At 42.7% G+C, this 20,740-nt stretch overlaps 1 protein-coding gene across 1 annotated transcript in view; it reads right to left on the minus strand.

The window, feature by feature from the left end:
- Positions 1-606: 606 nt before the first annotated feature.
- Positions 607-20,740, minus strand: part of ADGRG4 (adhesion G protein-coupled receptor G4) — an 81,038-nt gene continuing 60,904 nt past the window's right edge. Inside the window, 7 exon segments of the mRNA XM_036739811.1 lie at positions 607-737; positions 4,134-4,414; positions 7,592-7,670; positions 8,831-9,099; positions 13,438-13,562; positions 16,455-16,558; positions 18,784-18,787. Of these exon segments, the coding sequence (XP_036595706.1) occupies positions 607-737; positions 4,134-4,414; positions 7,592-7,670; positions 8,831-9,099; positions 13,438-13,562; positions 16,455-16,558; positions 18,784-18,787 (993 nt within the window).

Consider the following 20,740-nt stretch of genomic DNA (forward strand, 5'->3'; position numbering starts at 1 on the left):
CTGGCATTTTTCCTGAGTTGGCTTGATGTTCAAGAAAGGACTTTTGGCTGCTCCCCTCAAAACTAAGCATTCAAAGAAATTAAATTCTCTTAAGGACCAGGAGAAAAGTCTGTATATTAGCTGGGCCCTGAATGGCATCATTTTCTATGATATCTGACATTGAAGCAACAATACGATTACAGAATGACAGTGTCATTGCAATCCAGATGATGGTTCCGGATGACTTGGCCATCCTCTCCGGCCCATTCATCCATGAAGACCTGTTTTCAGGTGTGCTGGTGAGTTACTATGGCATTCACCCTTTAGATTTTGCAATAGAAGTAGTAGAAGGTCCAGCTCAAACAAAACAGATCAAGAGCGATCCTGAGAGCTCATCTGAGATGGAGGCCCAACCGCTGTCTCCCATATATTCTGGGCCAACTAAAAAGGAAACATTACATTCCAATCAAGTGGGCAATTAAAACATTCTTTCATTTGCATGGCCCTTGATCCTGGGGCAAGTCCAAGTCCCAACACCAAGAGTGTATGCGGGAAGAAGACGAGGAGTCTGAATTTGTGCCAATAGAGGCTCTGAAAGAAATTATATGTTAAGTTAAAAAAATCAACTTAGCCATTACTTAGCCCAGGTGTCTTGCCAGAGCTGTGATGCAGGTAAAGCTTCTCAAAGCACTTGAACTTTTGCAACTGTTCCCTCACATTCTCCCTCCACAGGCAATAGTACAGAAAGATAAAGAATCCTATATCGGGCAAAGAAAGGCAAAGGAAGCGTTAGCGGGCTCACCAATGTGCCAGGAGAACGGCCCTGATCTTTGAATAGTGTCAGGACTGTCCCATGCCATTAATGTGAGGCTGGGGGACACACTGTATCTGGCTCTGCTCGCTCCTGGGGATTCTATGGCCCAGGGATTTGCCCACAAATCCCTTCATTTCCTTCCCCCTTTTATACTGCCCACACAGCCTGGTACAGTAAAGGACTTGGAATAAGAAGACCAGGCCTATATATATTTTAAGTTACTATCATACTGTACAACTAAACCCATTGTGCATTCTATTCCCCCTTCTCGGAGCCCCAGGTTTCTAAAACCTATAAAATGAAGGGGGAGTAGTCTAAAATATTTCTAAGGGAAGGGTAATGGTGACCCTTTCTAGAATCTGCAAATTTATGATACATGACTGATTATTTCTTGAACTCTGACAAAACTGAGTGCCCATCACTAACCCTGTCTACCCAAGACCAAGCCCATACCCCTTGGAACATGAAAGCTCTTCAATGACTACTTCGGCCCTGCCCCACCCCCAAATCATCCTTTCCCTCCAGGATCCCCACCTCAATGGCAGAGCGTCTAGTACAACTTTCATTTTCTAGGCACAGAAATTGAGGAAGAGACACAATACAACCAAGATGAACACAGGAGAATTTCTTACCTATGTGATCCTCACCACCTGTGGATTCAATAGCCTCTAAGGTCCCTTTTACACACTCCAACTCAATTTCTTTCTCTCTCATTTCCTAACCTCCTCATCCCTCCCATGTCTCTCTCTCATTCCTTCCCCTGTCTGTCTCTCTCATTCTGTTCCCCCTCTGTCTTTCTCTCTGCCTCTGTGTCTCTGTTTTCTCTTTGTTCACTCTACCTATTTTTGGACAGAAGACCTGTTTGTTGGCCCAGCTTCTGCCAATGGTCACTTCTCTCTGGGGCTGTTTTCTCCTTCTGACCATAAATATGCTACAAAACTGAACCATAAATTACGATGCCACTAACTCTGATTTACAATTTGCCTTTGTTATTTTGAATATAATGGCTTTGGATTTTTTTTTTTAAAAATGGAAGTGCTTGAGTTTCTAAAGAGCCTGAGAAGACACCTCACTAACATGGTTGATGCGGTGGGGCATATGGTGGGATCCCTTGTGTGAACTACTGTTTCCTTATCTATAAAGTAGGGAAGTTATTGCAGGATGCCTTTCTAAGTGGGTTTTGACAAACCCCCTCTGCCAGTTTCCATCTCTGAGAAGGATTTAACAAATACCTCCCCCACCCTCTCCACCAGGGGAATTCCTAAAACAAACCTGGCCTGTCTCTTTTGGCCCTGCTTGCTCCTTGACCTAAATGGACCTTGTATTGAAAAGGTTTCATTTAGTTCGGTAGGGAGAGAATGTTTGCTAAACACTTTCCCTTAACTGGTTGCTTTTTTTGAATCCTAATACTGTTCTCTCAAATAATTTTACCAGCTTCCCCCTTCTCTCTCTCTCTCTCTCTCTCTCTCTCTCTCTCTCTCTCTCTCTCTCTCTCACAGAGGCCTGAGTCCAAAATCTATCTAGGCCTGACATGTCAGGACTCTGAGAGCCCTGCTGTTCCAAGGACAGCCAGCACTGTCCTCATGCCTTCTCAGAAAATAAAGGAAGAGCAGAAGAAGAGGGGGCCTGAGGTGGGAGTAGCAATTGGCCCCATTGTGGGACCATAAAGTTCAACCCTTTCATGGAGTCAGAATGTTAGAGCTGGAATTCTCTTTGCCTGAATGAGTATTAGTTTCCCAGCCACCACCCCCATTAGTGGGGAAACTGAGACCCAGAGATGGGCATTGATCATTGAGGCTCCATTTAGAATCATAAAGTTCCATCTGTCCTTCACAGAATGAGAATGTTAGATCTGAAACCTAACTTGCCCTAGAGCGATTATAACATTATTGTTTTCCCCAATCACCCCTTACAAGTTGGGAAACTGAGGCCTAGGGAGGAGGGGCAGTGCTTGTCAAGGCTAGACTTAGTAAATAAAATTCAGTCTACTCCAAGAATCAAAATGTTAGAGCTGCAAATCAAACTGGCTTTTAGAATGACTACGCTTGCTCTTTCCTCACTCCTACCCCAGGGGAAACTGAGATCCGTGAAAAGGGGGGCAGTGGTTCTCAAGGCTGGCTAGACTACATGGATCTTCACAAAGAATTAGGATGTTAGGACTAGAACTCACACCAGCTCTAAGAGAAGGACTATAGATACCCTTGCTCTTTCCCTACACCTCTACAGGTGAAGAAACTGAGACCCAGGAAGGGAAGGGCAGTAGATGTCAAGGTTACACTTAGAATCATCTAGTTCATTCCCTTCATAGAATAAAATGTTAGAGCTGGAACTCTCACTTGCCCTAGAATGATTTTCATTGCTAATCCCCCAGCTCCCTCCCCAACCCTATTACAGATGGAGGAACTGAGGCTTGGGGATGGAGGAGCAGGGGTGTTAAGACTACACCTAGAATCATACAGTTCATCCCCTTCACAGAATGAGAAAGTTATAACTGGAACTCTCACCAGTCCTTGAATGACCGAAACCGTTGCTGTTTCCTCCTCCCCCAAACCCCCTTCTCCCCACCCTGCCCAAGATACATAGCAGTGATTATATCAAAAGATTTCAGGTAGCTCAAAACAGCCAAGACTAGATCCAAGTCTTCTGCCTCCTTCTGAAACTCCCAGTGGAATAACAAAAGGCAGTCTGCTAAGTCTGCTGTCATTCCCACTGGCCTACCATCTTCAACCATGAGTCAGATTAAAGTGACGGCAGGCTAATAAAATGAATTTCAAGAAATGCTGGGAAATCTATACTGTGGCTTGGACTATGACTGCTTTTCAGGCTTCTCCCCACTCCCTTGAATAATAAGGTGGTTCAAATCTCAACATCTAACAGCTGCCCAGTTGTCAGGCCAATCGGAGCAATAGATGCTGAAACACTGAGCATATGGTGGCAGCTCCCTTGCCTTTGAGAACATCAGACCTCTACTAATGGCCTTCTTTGATGCTTCATCATGTCATGTACTCCAAGGCTAGTAGCCTTGGAGAACATGTACACTCTGTGCCGCACAGAGTAATGAATCTTTCAGCCATAGCCACACTCAAGACCTTTTCTAAGTGTCAACGGTGAAATCGCAGGTCCTAATGGCCAAAAGAATTCATCACCTTGCAGCCAATCAGCTGATGACTTTGAGACATAATAGACATGTGACTGTTCTTAAAGGCAATGGGAGCAAGTGAGCGTCAGGCCACTGAATTTATAATTAGTATAAATGGTAATTTAGAATAGTAACAGCCAGTGTTTGTATAGTGCTTTCAGCTTTGCAAAGTACTTTACAGAGGTCAACTCATATGATTACCTTGTGCTGTGTTACAAATGTTGAAGAGTCACCAAAAAGGCATCCTCATAGGTCCCCAGGCAAAAAAGCCCAAGCCCCAGGTGAGACCAAGCAGGAAGGTGAGATTAATGGAATGCTTGAGGTCACTCAGTAGAATCTTTCTCCACACACTCTGCTTCTCAAAATGTATGGAACTGATTTGGTAAATTACAAGGCACAACATGACCATATTTATGAAAAATGCGAAGCAAAAGTAGGCCATAATGGTGATGTAAAAGCTAAGATCGTCTTGAATCCAGCAGCTGTGGGAGAAAAAAAAGGCAGAGAAAGGGGGAAAATATGTCAAGCAGAGGAAAAACAGAAACCATAGACTGTTAGAACTCGAAAGAATTTTTCAAACTATCAGGTCCTGAATACCATGCCCCACCACCTGCCCATTTTACCAAGGAAGAAAATGAGACCCAGAGAGAGGAAATAACTTGCCTGAAGTCACATTAAGGTGGTACTAGAACTCGGGTCTCCAGACTCCCAGGCTAGGGCTGCACCGTGAAGATGGCATTTATTAATAAACTCACTCATTACAGGATAGGACTGAATATAGGACCTTTGAAGTCCAACCCCCTTTGTTGTTATAGGAAATGAAACCAAGGCCCAGAGAGGGTTAAGTTGCTTGTCCCAAGTGGCCAAGCTAGAATTAGAAACCCAGGTCTGGGAACTCCTGGTCCACTGCTTCTTCTACCAGGAGACAAGCAGGCAGTGGCAAGTACCCATCTGAACAATACAGAGCTAGCTCCTTCTTTTAAAGTTCACACTCAAGAGCTGGAAGGGCTTTCAGAGGCTGTCTAAATAACTGAAAAGTGGCCATTCCACTTCTTCTTGAAGATTTACAGTGAGGGGGGCCGCCACTACCTCCTAAGGCAGCCCATTCCACTCTGGGACACATCTCAGTGCTAAGATAAATGACCCTTACAAATCAGGCCACAATTTGCTTCCTTACTGTTTCTACCAATTATTGCTCCCATTTCTACCCCTAGGGCCTAACAAAACAAGTTGAATCCCACCACATTTTCTCAGATACAGTGAGACTGTCAATGGTAATGAAACCACAATGGAAGGAGAATTGAGGAGGAACATGTTGTGTTATGTGAATTTCAAGCCTCCCACTCTAGCCGTGACAGGGACAAAGGCAAACGCTAGGCCCTAAGGGGGTGGTGGACGGTGTTTTTCTATTAAGAAGTGTGCAATGGTGTATGTGTAACATCTCCAATTACCTACCAGAGGCATTCATTAATCATCTCTCTGTTGTGGGACATGGGTACAAGACCAATTTAATATAATAGCCAACAAACACTCTTGTAGCCTGCTGGTCCCCTTACCTCTGGAGACCCACAAAGCAACATTTGCATCTCACTTTAAGGGTTTTTTGAAGCATCTCCCTTACAACCTCACAATAATGATCTCCATTTTACAGGTGAGGAAACTGAGTCAGAAAGAGAAACTTGCTGTGTTTTCAAGCAATAACAATAAAACAGCTAGCATTTATATAGTGGTTACTGTGTGCCAAGCACTGTACTAAGTAAGCACTTTACAAATTATCTCATTCGATCCTCACAACAGCCCTGGGAGGTAGGCACTATTATTATCATCCCCATTTTACAGGTGAGGAAACTGAGGCAAACAGAAGTTAAAATGACTTGCCCAGGGTCACACAGCTAGTAAGTTTCTGAGGATGGATCTGAACTCAGGTCTTCTTGACTCCGGGCCTGGCACTATATCTACAGTATCACCCAAGTGCCTATTTCATGAGGGTGCTATCATCTGGAAGAGAAGCATGAGACTTGTTTGTTTGGTCTTAGAGAACAGAAGTAGCAGCAGTGGCACTGGAGGTTGCAAGAGGCAAATACAAGTCTGACATGAGAAAAACTCTCTAACAATGAAGAACACGGTGTCCCAGTGTGGGGTGGATTGTTTCAGAAGTGAGGAGTCTGCAGGCCTTCAGAGGACATTCCTGATATGCTAGGGATTAGACTATTAGTATCTCTCTGTGGTGGGGAATCAGCTTCAGGAAAGTCCAGTGCTCTGCCAGAGAATCTATATGCTTGATGGAGTCAAATGAACTTGGAATCAGAAGGGTTTGACTAGGCTCAGCTAGCTCTAGACCTCAGACAAATCCTCAGTGCCCCAGACAACTAAGAGAAAGTTGCAGAGTGGGTACATATTTGCACTGGTAGAGGGAATTTTCACATTGGGAGCTTCCTACATAGGCCAAAAAGAGACTGTATCATGGAATTTCTCTAACAACACATTGTCCTCTGACTGCTCCAAAGCTGAGTTCTCAACAGGGGAGCCCAAACTCCAAGAGGGTGAAAAAGTGGGAGCCTACAAGATATTTCTGTCATCTGAGGTTTGGCCTAGCTGTGTGTGAAGAAGCTTTCCCCCAGGGTGGCACCAGAGTCTGGAGAACTGAGTTCGATTCTCTCCTTTGTGTGACCACCCCATTCGTTTTCCTGGGCTAGGTTAATCTAAAAGAGTCTAAGCTTTGGAAGGGAGGCCGGGCTACAGCAGACATGACAAGCTGTCATCTACATTTGCTGCCCTCTAGTGGAGGCTAATCTACTTCCTCCCAAGGCAACCCTTTCCACTTTAGCTAGATCTATTTGTTAGAAACTTTTTTCTTTCCATTAAGCTAAAATTTGTGTCTCTGAAAATTTCTACCTATTATTCCTTTTTCTGCCCTCTGGAACCAAGTAAAATGAAGCTAAGCCTTCTCTCACAAGATGGTACTTCAAATATATAATAACTGACATTAATAACTAACATTTACATTATACTTTATATATATATATATGAGATAAAAAGCTCACACATATAGACCTGGAGGGGACTCAGGCCATCTTTTTCAGATGAGGAAAAAGAGGTTCAGAGAAGGTTATGTGACTTCCCCAGGGTCATACTGCTTTTAAATGTCTAAGGTAAGATTTAAATCTAGGTCTTCCTGGCTCTAGGTCCAGCATTTTACCCACTAAATCTTCACTGCTCCTGTTCAAAGATGGCTATCAGATGCCCCCTGAGCCTCCTCTTCTTCAGGCTAACCATCTGGGGATAGTTTCTTTAGCCAATCCTTATATAGCATGATCTCAAGGCTCTTTCAGCATCCCAGTCCACCTAAAATGTGGCTCCCAGGACTGAACACGGCACTCAAAGTATGGTCTGACTCATGTAGCCTTGGCCCTGGTCGGACCACTATAACTCTGTAGGAAGGCATGGTGATGGGGGATGAGGAATGGAGCAGGAGAGGCAGGGATGGAGCAGTTGTTTTGTCCCAATGAAATCAGTCATCCTTGAACTACTAAAATCTGGGAGAGCAGATGGCCACTTACTTTATGCACTAGAAAGGCCCAGCACATCCTTCCCCTTCACACGCCTCTCCTGCCACCCCACACAGTTTTTATTCATTCGTTCAAGACACTTATACTTACAATGGTGTGGACGTCTTCAACATGCCATAAACATCCCTCCTTACGAAGAGTACGACGCCCATGACCACTGCAGGGACTCCTAGTGGAGAAGCAGGTCAGGGGTGGGAAGTGAACAAAAGACCACATTAGGCAGGAACAGAGAGAGAGAAAGCATACCTTAAGAAACCTCCCGCCATGTTAAATGAGTCACAGATGGACGGGCATCAGAACACCATTGTTTGTGGCTTCTCCAAAGCTAAACATTCTGAGGAGGAGTTTCCCAATCTGCTAACAGAAACAGTGGGCCAACGGCTCAAACACAGCACCCACAGCTCATTGCAAACAGCAGCCGTGCCAAAAAGCAACTTGGCAGTGGGTGTACTGGGATGTGGATTTTCATCAAGCACTTCTTCCTCCAAAGTAGGGCTCCCTGATTTTCTCCTTTGGGACACTGCTTCCAGTAGGCCCTCGTGCCTCTGGAGGCCTGCCAGGCCACCTTGGAAAAAAGGGAATCATCAACTCACCAAGTGATCACTTCAGTACTCTTTTAGTCTTAGTCCCCTTAGCTATAAAAGAGGTATAATCCTGGCACTGAGAGATAGCATGGCATGGGTTCAAGTTCTGCCTCTAACCGGCTGTGGACAAGTCACTTAATCTCTAAGTTCCAGATGAGTTGCTGACCTACCTCAGAAACTCCCGTAGTTTCTATATGGGGAATTTCAATGAAATCAGAGACCAAATAAAAAATCTTCTAAGACTTTTTTTCTTGTCCCAAGAACTTTGAGGCATACATTTTTTACATATAATCACAGGATATCAGATTGAGATAGCTCAATGACCTCATTTTACAGAAAAGGAAACTGAGACCTGGAGAGGGGAAGGTTACACACAGGTATTCAAGAGCAGAGATGAGACTAGAACTCCACTCTCTTAATTCCAAACCCAGTATTTACTCCCCTATACTCAAGTGCAGCCCAGTTGGATTCAATCAAAGGTCCACACTTGAGGACCTAGAGGACCACATGTAGCCTCGAGGCCGCAGGTTCCCCACTCCTGCTATACACATAACCTCATTCCCAGCCAATCTGGCCAACTCCCTGTTCCCTGAACACAGCTTTCTATCTCCCCATTCTGTCTCCTATGCAGTCCTCTGGAAACATTGAAGCACACCACAAATGGGACCTCTTAAGGAATTTGAATGGAGGGACAATGAAATGGAGGAATGGCTTGAGACCCAAAGCCAGTGGCATCATTACTTACCCCAGCCAACCAGGAAAAATTTAAGGATGTAATGGCTCACATAGATGTTGAAGACTTTGACCAGAACAACATATACGTGGATGGATTGCAGGCCCATCCAAGTGAAGGATGACATGAGAAAATATTGAAGCAGTACAGCCATGGTGACACAGAGGCCAGAGTTTTCGAAGGCTGAAAACCAGACGTTGGCCAGAAATGATAAGTTCTACAACAGCAAAGAACTACACAAATTGAGCGGAAGTTTGGATGGATTATCATAATGAAGTTTTCTAAAAGGAAAAAAAATGAGTAGAATTTAGCTGGGGTCTCTGCACGTTTGTTTTGGCTTGCTTTTTAAGTGCTACGGATGCTTTTTTTGTTTGTTTTAATAGCAGTTATCTCCAGCTATACCGCTCCCTTAAATCAGTGAGCCTTACTGTATAACGCACGTTCTTAGCCTTTTGGGTGTCCTTGACCTCTTGGGCAATCAGTCTGGGGAAGCCTATAGTCCCCTTCTCAGAATTAGGTTTTTAAATGTATAAAATGTGTAGGATTACAAAAGAAACCAATTACATTGAATTCAGTTATCAAAATATTTTTAAACAAATTCATACACCTCAGATCAAGACCTTAATCTGTAACGAAGACCAAAAAAATCAGTTAAGAAAAACCAGGAGACACATGTTGTTTACATCTGACCATGTCTATCAGAATTCTACACTCATAGTTCCCCATTTCTCCAAGGAAAAAAGGAAGCTACATTTCCTCATCTATTCTATGAGGCCAAGACTGATCATTAGAATTACAAAGTATTCATCCCTGTACATTTTTAAATGGCTTTCATCTGGCAGTCATCCTTTTTTAATGCAAACTTGTGATTTCATCTGTGTGGGGGAACTTTTGGTGTAGAAATTCCCTCTAGTGATGCCAAGCTGCAACTGGTCTATAATTTACAATCTTAGATAATTGCCAAGGACACAGAGAAACTAAACAAGCAGTCCCACAAAGGCAAGACTCGATCCCAGGCTTCCTGACCTCACCATGCTGTCTTTCTTCTACATTATGCCTACTGAATACACATGCACACAAATATATACAAATATAACGTATGCATACATGTTTATGTGTATGTGTATGCATATACACACATTTTATCATTCAATCATTTCCATTGCATCTGACTCTTCATGACCCCATTTGGGGTTTTCTTGGCTCCTTCTCTAGCTTATTTTACAGATGAGGAAACTGAGGCAAACAAGGTGAAGTGGCGTGCCCAGGGTCACATCCCTAGTAAATGTCTGAGCCCAGATTTGAACTCAGGAAGATGAGTCTTCCTGACTCCAAGCCCAGTGCTCTATGAAGTGTCCCCTAGTTGATATATGTGTGTGTGTGTGTGTGTGTCTGTTTGTGTGTATGTGTGTGCATACATTCATGTATATGCATGTATACATGTATGCAAGGCAACAGAATATAGTCCAAAGAGCATAGAATTTAGAGTGAGTTGACTTGGGATACTGAACTGTTGTGTGATCTCTGGACAAGTCGCCCTCCCCCTTTGTGCCTCAGCTTGGTCCTCTGTGAAATGAGATCAATCATATTTGTTTCTCCTGCCTCAAGGCTATCGCTAAGAGAAGGCCCTCTGTAAATGGTAAGGCACTCTCCAAATGTAAACTATGACTAGGATTTTACAGGAGAGATTGGAATGAAAAAGCATTTATCAAGCATGGTTGGTTGTTCGTTGCATTGGTCAGAGCTCTTAAGTTTTGTTTTGTTTTGTTTTTTGGCAAGGTAATTGGGGTTAAGTGACTTGCCCAAGGTCACACAGCTAGTAAGTGTGTCAAGTGTCTAAGGCCGGATTTGAACTCAGGTCCTCCTGACTGCAGGGCCGGTGCTCTACTCACTGCACCACCTAGCTACCCCATGAGTCCTATTCTTAACACCAGGGGTTCTTGGGTTAATCAAACACTATGCTTCCCTGTTTGTTTCTGGACCTTGTATACCTATTCTATTCCATTGATCAATTAACAAGTGCCAAATAATTTTTGATGGTTACTGCTTTATAGCATAGTTTGAGAACTAGTACTGCTAGGTACCCTTCCTTCTTACTTTCTCTTATTTCCCTTAAGATTCTTGACCTTTTGTTCCTCCAAGTGAATTTTATTATTTTATTTTCTTGTTCTATAAAGTAACCATTTGATAGTTTAATTTGTATGGCATTGAATAAGTAAATAAATTTGAGTAAGACAGTCATTTTTATTACATTGGCATGGCCCATCCAAGAGGAATTAATCTTTCCAATGATTTAAACCTGTCTATTTCTAGAGAAAGTGGTTTGTAGTTGCATTTATAGAATTCCTTCACAAGTGGACCAATTACCTACAATCCTATAAGAATAATGTAGATATCCTGCTTGACCCTTTCAATCAGGTCTGTTTTTACTGTAGCCTTATTTGAAATCATGATTACTACCACTGGTTTTTTTTTTTAAATTCACAGGAAGCACAAAAATTCTGCTGCAAAGTGGGCGGAGCCAAGATGGTTGAATAAAGGAAGGGACTCACCTGACCTGTCTCAAATTTCTATCCAAAAACCTTTAAAATTATGCCTAAAAATAAATTCTGGGAGGGCAAAACCCATAAAAGGATGGAGTGAAACAGTCTTTCAGCCCAAGACAGCAAGAAAAGTCCGGTTCACCGGAATGGGAGGGGAACCGCAATACAGCGTGTGCGCACCCCACACTGCCACCGGAAGCCAGTAGTGGGCCCAGGGCACAAGCCTGCAGCAGGCCTTGGGGGCAACTGAAGTTGCAACAGCAACTGCCAACTTCCAGAGGTCTCAGTCCTGCTGGTAAGGGGGTTGGACAACTGGTCACAAGGTTACAGGGGACCCTTAGCTGGCACTAGACCTGCAATCAGGAAGACCTGAGTTCAGATGTGGCCTTAGACATTTACTAGTTATGGGACCCCGGGCAAGTCACTTAAGCTCTCTTTGCCTCAATTTCTTCATCTGTAAAACAGAGATAATAATAACACAACTCCCAGGGTTGTTGTAAGATGAGATAATATTTCTAAAGTACTTTGAAAGCATTAAAATACTATTTAAATGGTAACTATTATTACTTTTAGGTACTCTGAGGCACTGAGGCCTACTCCTACTTCGATCCCTACCTAAAGTTGTGTCTAAACCACACCAAATATTTAAATTACAAACTGAAACCAAAATATTTGCAGCAAGTCTCTCTGATAAAGATCTTATTCCAAAACCTATACATACATACATAAGTGTGTTACATATATGGAATTGATTCAAATTTATAAGAACAGGAGCTGTTCTTTAAAAGATAAATAGTGTGAAAACAGGACCAGGTAGTTTCCAAAGGAAGAAATCCAAGCTACCAACAACCATATGAATAATGCTCCAAATCACTAATAATGAATATAGAAATGCAAATTCAGGAAACTCTCAGGTATTATCTCAGTTCCATCAGTTTGGCAAAGGTGACAAAAAACAAAAATGACATGCTGGAGGGGCTGCAGGAAAACAGTCACACTAACACAGAGCTGTGAAGCTCTCCATCCATTTTAGAAAATGATTAGGAACTAGGTCCGAAAAGTCACTAAATTGTGGAGAACTCTTTCACCCAGTGGTATCATTACAAGTCCTAAATCTCAAAGACTTCAAAGAAAGAGGAAAAGGAACCAAATGTAGAAAAACATAGTGGCAAAGACATAGAAACTAAGGGGATGTCTCCATCAATTGGGGAATGGTTAAACAAATTAAGGTATATGAATGTAATGGGATACTATTGGGCCATAAAAAAATGACAAAATAATATTGTTTTAGAGAAACCTGGGAACGCCTGTATGGAATGATACGGAGTGAAATGAGCAGAACCAGAACAACTTAAACAATAACAACATTATAAAGATAAACATCTCTGAAGGACTTAAGAACTCTGATGAATGCAATAACCAACCTTTGATTCCAAAGAACTAATAATGAAGCATGCTACCTACACAATTCCTGACAAAGAAGTGAGTGACTCAGGGTATAGAATGAGACATATAATTTTTATTCAAGGTCAATGTAGAAATTCGTTCTACCTGACAATGCATATTTGTTACACGTTTTAGTTTTGGATTTTTTTCCCCAATGGGGGAAGGTATAAATAAGGAGGAAGAAATAAATGCTTGTTGATTTTAAAAAATGTTTTTAAACAAGGGGTAAGTGCCATCTCTCACACCAAATGCAACAAATAGCTGTATTCCATGATATTTCCCCAAATTTGCATATTTCTCAGGTGTAGGTACAATCTAAGTTTTACCCAACAAAGACAGTTTAGCCTTGTATAAATTGGCCAAGTATTTTCTTGGACTTTTTCCTGTTTATCTTCTGTCCCTTGACTTCTTAACAGTCCAATTATATGTAATTCAAAAACTGATTGCTGATCAACACAGCAGTAATTGGTCTAACCTTTTAAAACCTGCCCACTTCATTCTTCAATTGGTCAGACCTCTTCTTTTGTTCTCTGCCTTTGAAATGTGTATACTAAGCAGGAAAATGGCATCAATGATATAGCACTATACATGCACATATACACAGGCACACAAAGAAAAGACTGCATCTACTTACTGAAAAGCTAGTAAGTCACTATTGCAGCTCCCAGAAAAGTGGAAGAGATTCCACATCCAACATATGTTATGACTGTTAAGACTTCTTCATTGGTCTTATTCATCCTAGACCTAGACAAATCCTAAGGAACAGAATACATACATATCAGAGATTCAACATGAGAGACCTGGGGGAAAATGGTGTGGGCATCCCAAAATAGGAGGCTCTTTGGGTCTGTCACTAGTCACTTTCTGCCATTGCCATTGATGGCTTTTTTTTTTAACCTGGTGACTTGGGGGGCAGAGCCAAGATGGCAGCTGGAAAGCAAATACTTGCATGAGCTCTCCCCCAGGTCCCTCCAAACATCTATGAAAATGGCTCTAAACAAATTATAGGGCTGCAGAACCCATGAAATAGCAGAGAGAAGCAGGGCTCCAGCCCAGGAAAGCCTGGATGGTCGCAGGGAAGGGTCTATCACACGGAGCTGGGAGCGGAGCAGAGCAGAGCCCAGCATGTGCCGCGCCAGGGACCGAAGAGCTTGGAATATGATATTCCGGAGGTCAAGGGAGCTAGGATTAAAACCAAGCATCACCTACCCAGCAAAACTGAGTATCATGCTTCAAGGCAAAATATGGATTTTCAATAAAATAGAGGACTTTCAAACTTTCTCAGTGAAAAGACCAGAGCTGAATAGAAAATTTGACTTTCAAACACAAGAATCAAGAGAAGCATGAAAAAGTAAACAAGAAAGAGAAATCATAAGGGACTTACTAAAGTTGAACTGTTTTGTTTACATTCCTACATGGAAAGATGATGTGTGTAATTCATGAGACCTTTCTCAGTATTAGGGTAGTTGAAGGGAATATACATATATAGAGAGAGAGGGCACAGGGTGAGTTGAATATGAAGAGGTGATATCTAAAAAAATAAAATCAGATTAAGGGATGAGAGAGGAATATATTGAGAGAGGGAGAAAGGGAGAGATAGAATGGGGTCAATTAACTCACATAAAAGTGGCAAGAAAAAGCAGTTCTGTTGGAAGGGAAGGGGGGCAGGTGAGGGGGAATGAGTGAATCTTACTCTCATCAGATTTGACTTGAGGAGGGAATAACATACACACTCAATTGGGCATCTTACCCCACATGAAAGTAGGGGAAGGGGATAAAAGAGGGGGGATGATAGAAGGGAGGGCAGATAGGGGGAGGAGGCAATCAAAAGCAAACACTTTTGAAAAGGGAGAGGGTCAAGGGAGAAAAATGAATAAAGGGGGACAGGATAGGCAGGAGGGAAATATAGTTAGTCTTTCACAATATGACTATTTATGGGAGTGTTTTGCATAATAATACATGTGTGGCCAGTGTTGAAATGCTTGCCTTCTTAGGGAGAGTGGGTGGGGAGGGAGAAGGGGAGAGAATTTGGAACTCAGTTTTAAAAGCAGATGCTGAAAAAAAAGGTTGTTTTTGCATGCAACGGGAAAATAAGATATACAGGCAATGGAACATAGAAATCTGTCTTGTCCTACAATAAAGTAAGGGGAAAAGAGATGGGAGGGAGGGGAAGGGGGATGATAGAAGGGAGGGCTGACTGGGGAATGGGGCAATCAGAATATATGCCATCTTGGAGGGGGGAGGGTAGAAATGGGGAGAAAATTTGTAACTCAAAATCTTGTGGAAATCAGTGCTGAAAACTAAAAAATATCAAATAAGAAAAAAACAAATGAAATCAGAAAATAAAAAAAATACATTTTAAAAAAGATAAAAAGCTGTGGACTTGAAAACTCAGCTCTGTTCCTTAATTCCCCTCAAATACTCCCCATGGCCAACAATTTAGTGCAGATTATGCCAACAAATTAGGACCAAACTTCCCACCCTGCAAAGAATCTCTGGTTGTAGAGTATATGTGTATGTGGATGGATGGATGGATGGATGGATGGATGGATGGATGGATGGATTACCCACACACATATACATACATACACACACAGAGATATCACAGGAATATAGAATAGTTGCAGAAGTCAGCTTTGTCCAGTAACCTGGGGAGGGACAAGGCAGGGCAGTGATAAGCAGGAAGTGGCAAAACTTGGGTCATTTGCCTTCAATCCATTGCCTATTGTCCTGTACCACAATGCCTCCATAATATAGGTATGAAGGAGGTTTCACTTCCAGGAAAGCTCCATGGGATCATAGAATGGTGGAGCTAGAAGGGACCTTGGAGATTATCTATTCCAACTACTGTATCTTTATAGATAGACATTTAAAAGCTTTTGCAGAAGACATAACATTTGATCTGGGCCTTAAAGAATGGTCATGATGGCTTTTCGTTGAGATGGAGGGAAACTTGAGGCATACAGTAATAGAGGGAAGGGTATTTCGGGTGCATGGTCTTAACATATGTGAAGATGTGGTGACAGGAAAGCAGAGAACATGTTCAGAGTACAGAAAAATGGTTCATTTTGGCTAGAGTGACAGAAGAGCATATAAACGGGAGGAGAAAATGGTAAGCCTAAAGAGACAGGCTGAACCAAATTGTGGAGCACTTGAATGCCAGTCTTAGGAGTTTGCATTTTGTTCTGTATGTAATGGGAGGCCATTGAAGGGCTTGAGGCAGGGGTATGATGTGTTTAGATACATTAATCTGGTAGTGGTGGGTAGAAAATACTTTCAGTGGCCCAGGTAGGAAGTAATAGGGGACTTTTTAACTCAAGTAGAGGATGGTATGGTATGATAGGGAGGGTACTAAAAAGCCTAGGTATTCTGGTTGTGCCCCCCCTAACTACAGTCCAGTAGAGGGGAGCCAGACCTGGGATAGTAAATTTCCAGCAATAACGTCATGTTTATCATTCCATCCTCATCTTTGAATATTTCTTTCCGGAGCTTTAGGTCTGATCTACCCCAGGTCCTTGGAGACCCCAAAGCAACAGCTTTCACTTATACAAAAGTTTCTTCTGTGACTCAGCTTACATGCAAATGTTGTTTGCAATTTAATGACATTTGCCTCAATTCTCTCTGGGAAAGATTCATGGCCAACTTACCATTAAGACTCCAAAGTGAGCAAGATGATTACACTCACAGGTTGTGTAACTGACATCCATTTTGTTTACTGCAGAGCCTGATGAATTCCATCCGCCTAGTCCATCTGCAGGACACAGAAGGGAATTTCAAAGCAATTTCATTTTTCTCGGAAATGTTTAGCTTTGCATTGGGCAAACACCATGTGAACGTGTGTTAATGATTGGTATTGTCTGGCAGGCTGGTGAAATGGTAGCATAACTTAAAACTGAAATCCAATTAAGTCTAAAAGGGAAGATGACTGTGGGGACTTGGTATATGGAATAACTTCTCTGGATTTCACTTTTCTTGTTTTAGTATTAAGCCTTTTTAGTTAGGATGGATTAGAATTAGCAGGAGCCCCACTAGCACATGCCAGTAATAGAAGGAAGGCTGGTCTAAAAGACAACAGGCCATCTGTGCATTTTTTTTGGAGGGGGAAGGCAGGGCAATTGGGGTTAAGTGACTTGCCCCAGGTCACACAGCTAGTAAGTGTGTCCTGTCTGAGGCCGCATTTGAAAACTCAGGTTCTCCTGGCTCCAGTGCTCTACTCACTGTGCCACCTAGCTGCGTGCTCTAGTCACTGTGCCACGTAGGCCCTTTCACAGATTGTGGGAGCCACCCCCCCCCCCATAAATATAGTAACTCAGTTGATCCAATTCATAGCCCCGATTCATAAAGTATCAATCGATTACCCCCCAAAACCTACTAGTAGTATTGCTGCCTGTTGGTTTGGATGAAAGGAAGGCAAGGAGGCAGAGAAGTATCTCTGCCCTCGTTAACCTTCCCATCTCCGGTTTTCTTTCGGCTGAGTTTGGAGGTTTTTCAGAGAAATGGAACCTCAGAGCTCACGCAGGTCACCATTTAACCAGAGAGCCTGAGCTCTGAGAAGGAAATGCGACTAGCCGAATCTTTCATAGCTTTTTGCTAATCCCTGATTGGCTGTAGGAAGCATATGATACTGCTCAGCAGGGTAGAGTTCACCAAGACAAAAGTCTTCTGTTAAGGTAGCCACGTTGTCGTTGTCAGGCTTCCCAGAACAATGTGGCCTTCGGGGTTAGAGATCTGGCCGTTAGTAAAAGAGCCTTTCTCGTTACTAATATGGAACTTTGGCCATAGATTCCTTCACATCAGTCAAGTAATGTAGGGCAGCCTAGAGAACACAGGACTTGGAGTCAGGAAGACCCGAGTTCAAATTCTGCCTCAGACACGTTAGCACTGAGCCTCTCTGAGCCTCCATTTCCTCATTTGTAAAATGGGAAAGATAATAACGCCTACCTCACATAGTTGTTATGAGAAAATGGATTCATGTGAAAACCTTAAAAGTACCATATTGATGTGAGCTACATTGATGATGGTGGCTTATCATGAGTGTTAACATGTTCCTTCAAATTTCCATGATTCATACTACTAGCAAAGACCAACAGAATGAAAATCCAAAACATTAGACAATCCAAATATTTCACAAGATTCATAGAATATTAGAACTAGAAAGGGCCTAAGAGAAGATTTAGTCAATGCACCCCATTTTTCAGATGAGGAAACTGAGGCCCTGAAATGTGAAGTGACTTGCCCAAAGTCACATAGCCAATAAGTAAAACCTCTGTGACCCAGAGCCAGGACTGCTGACTCCAAGGCCAGGATTCTGCACACTAAACTGAGCTACCTTTTAAACTCAACTTCTGAGGTTATTAAATAATTTATGGTTCCTTTTTTTTACAACAGATTTACCCCCTTTAATTTTTTTTTGTTCACCTTAATCCCAAGATTCTTTTGCATTCTCTGAGCGTATACCAATAGAAGGCCAGACAAGGTAGCCCCAAAGCATGCTGGGTAACAGAAGAAAGTCCTGCATATGGATGAGCCACAGGTGGAAAATGGAAAGGTGGTCATGGTTTCATTTGACTCTTCCCCTTCTCCCTTCTTTCCCCATAATATTATTCCTAAAGACCAACCCACCAAAAGATCCGAGAAATAAATCTCTCCCAAGGGAAATTAAAGAAACTGAAACACTGCCTGCCATACTCATCATTCTTCTCAAAGTCCCAGAATACACACTGGACATGAGCCCGCTTCTGGAGAAAATACAACCTGGCATTAATGAAGTCTCTTCTTGTAGCATCCAGGCAAAAAGACAAACACCTTTTCAGTTGTGTCAGGTTTGAGAGCTCTTAGTAGGGACTCACAGCATTTCTTAGTCAGTTTTAGGAAGTGCCTCGTACATGAAAAGACTCCCCCATGTTTAAACAAGATCAGAGGATCTGCCAGGTACCATTTCAAATATCTGATGAGATGTTTGGAGATTTGACTCACTCTCCTGATCAGGAGAGGGGGTTGGTAGTATTCCCTATACGGGTAGAATTAAAGTCTCATGATACCTTGCCTCAGACCTCACCTCAGACAAAGGGCCAAATTAAGTTTGGAACTGAAGTTGAATCATATTTGTTCTAGGCTGATCTGCCTCCTTTCCAGGCCATAGCAGACATTCAGAAGAACCCTAATCCTCCCTAAAATCTTCTGATGACCAAGGCAGAGGCCAAGACAAGGACCCAGTGGCCAAGTAGGGCAGATTTGGCCACTCTGATCTTCTGGAAGGGGAATTAGGCCATAAACCCAGAACGGCTAACATTTCACTCATAGGATCATAGTTTCACAGTTAAAAGGGACCTTAGAGGTCATCTACTTCAACCACCATTTTACAGAGGAGGAACTGAGTCAGAGAAGAGATGTTCAGTGGCTTGCCCAAAGTCATAAAATGGCAAAGATAGCATTGAAACCCAGGTTTTCTGACTCCAAATCTCCTGGACTTTTCCCCTGGACTATGCTGCCTCAAAGAAATCACCAAATAGCATATTTGATGAGCTTCTTTCCTATTGGCTAGAAATAAAGTCAGTGAAAAATGTAGCATACTTTATTGTTCTAGAATTATTCATAATAATACCATCAACAACAGCTAGCATTTCTATTATACTTTAAGGTTTACAAACCCTTTTGCATGTGTTGTCTCATTTCAGCCTCACAACAACCCCAGCAGGTAGGTGCCATTGCTATCCCCATTTTTCAGAGACTGAGGGAGGTGAACTGACTTGCCTGGCATCATCCAGCCAAGTGAATGTCTAAGGCAAAATTTTAACTGAGGTTTCCCTGATTCCAGTTCTGCCTTCTATCCACCGTGCCTCTTAGTGGCCACAGAATCATAAAAAGTTTAGGGTTGGAAAGGACCTCAGAGGTTACCTGGCCCAACTAATATCAAAATAGAAATCCTTTCTATGACTTTAAGCTGTGCTTGCAGACCTCTGAGGATGGGGAACGCACAGCCTGCAAAGACAGCCTCTTCTGCTTTAGATTAGCTCAAGTTGTTAGGCTATTTTCCCCTTATATGGAGCTGAAATCTGCCTTAGGCCTTTTAGATTAGGGAGAGTAGAAGATAGATTTTTTTCACTGAATAGGGGTTAACAGAAAAGACGGCTCACAAAATCACAGAATTGCAGGGTGGGAAAGAACCTACAACACCATCTAGTCCAGCACATACATGCAAAAGGATCTCCTCCAGGGGTAACTAGGTGGATAGAGCACCAGTTCTGAAGTCTGGAGGACCTAAGTTCAAATGTGGCCTCAGATCCTTACTAGCTGTGTGACCCTGAGCAAGTCACTTAACCCAGATTGCCTAAAAATAAAAGGATGTCCTCCACACCATAATTAAGGAATGGCCATCCAGATTCTAGTGAGGGAGATCCCCTGCCTCTAGAGGCAGGCCATTCCACTTTGAGACGGCTCTTATTGTTAAGAAGTTCTGCCTCAGTGGGGGTCTTTGCAACATCTACCCCTGGCTGTCGTCTGGCACCATGCCTGATCCCTCTTACACATGATAGTACTTCCTTCAAAAATCTGCAGACAGACAGTATTCTCTCTCCACCCCATTAACTGTCTACTCCCAAGCCTTCTCTTCTCTGAGGCAAACATTCTGAGTTCCTGGCATGGGAAGCAAGAAGACTTGGGTAAAAATTCCATCTCTGATACTAGCAGGTGCTTGACCATGCAGTGGATAGAGGCCTACGCCCAGAGTCAAAAATACCTGAGTTCAAATTCAGCCTCAGAAACTTACTTGCTGTGTGACCCTGGGCAAGTCACTTGACCTCTGTTTGCCTCAGTTTCCTCATCTGTAAGATGGAGCTCATAATAGCACCCACCCCCCAGGGTGTGGGGAGGATCAAATGAGATAACAATTATAAAGTGTTTAGCACAGTGCCTGGCACATAGTAGGCACTAT

This window comes from Trichosurus vulpecula, chromosome X, assembly GCF_011100635.1.
Source record: "Trichosurus vulpecula isolate mTriVul1 chromosome X, mTriVul1.pri, whole genome shotgun sequence".
NCBI lineage: Eukaryota > Metazoa > Chordata > Mammalia > Diprotodontia > Phalangeridae > Trichosurus > Trichosurus vulpecula.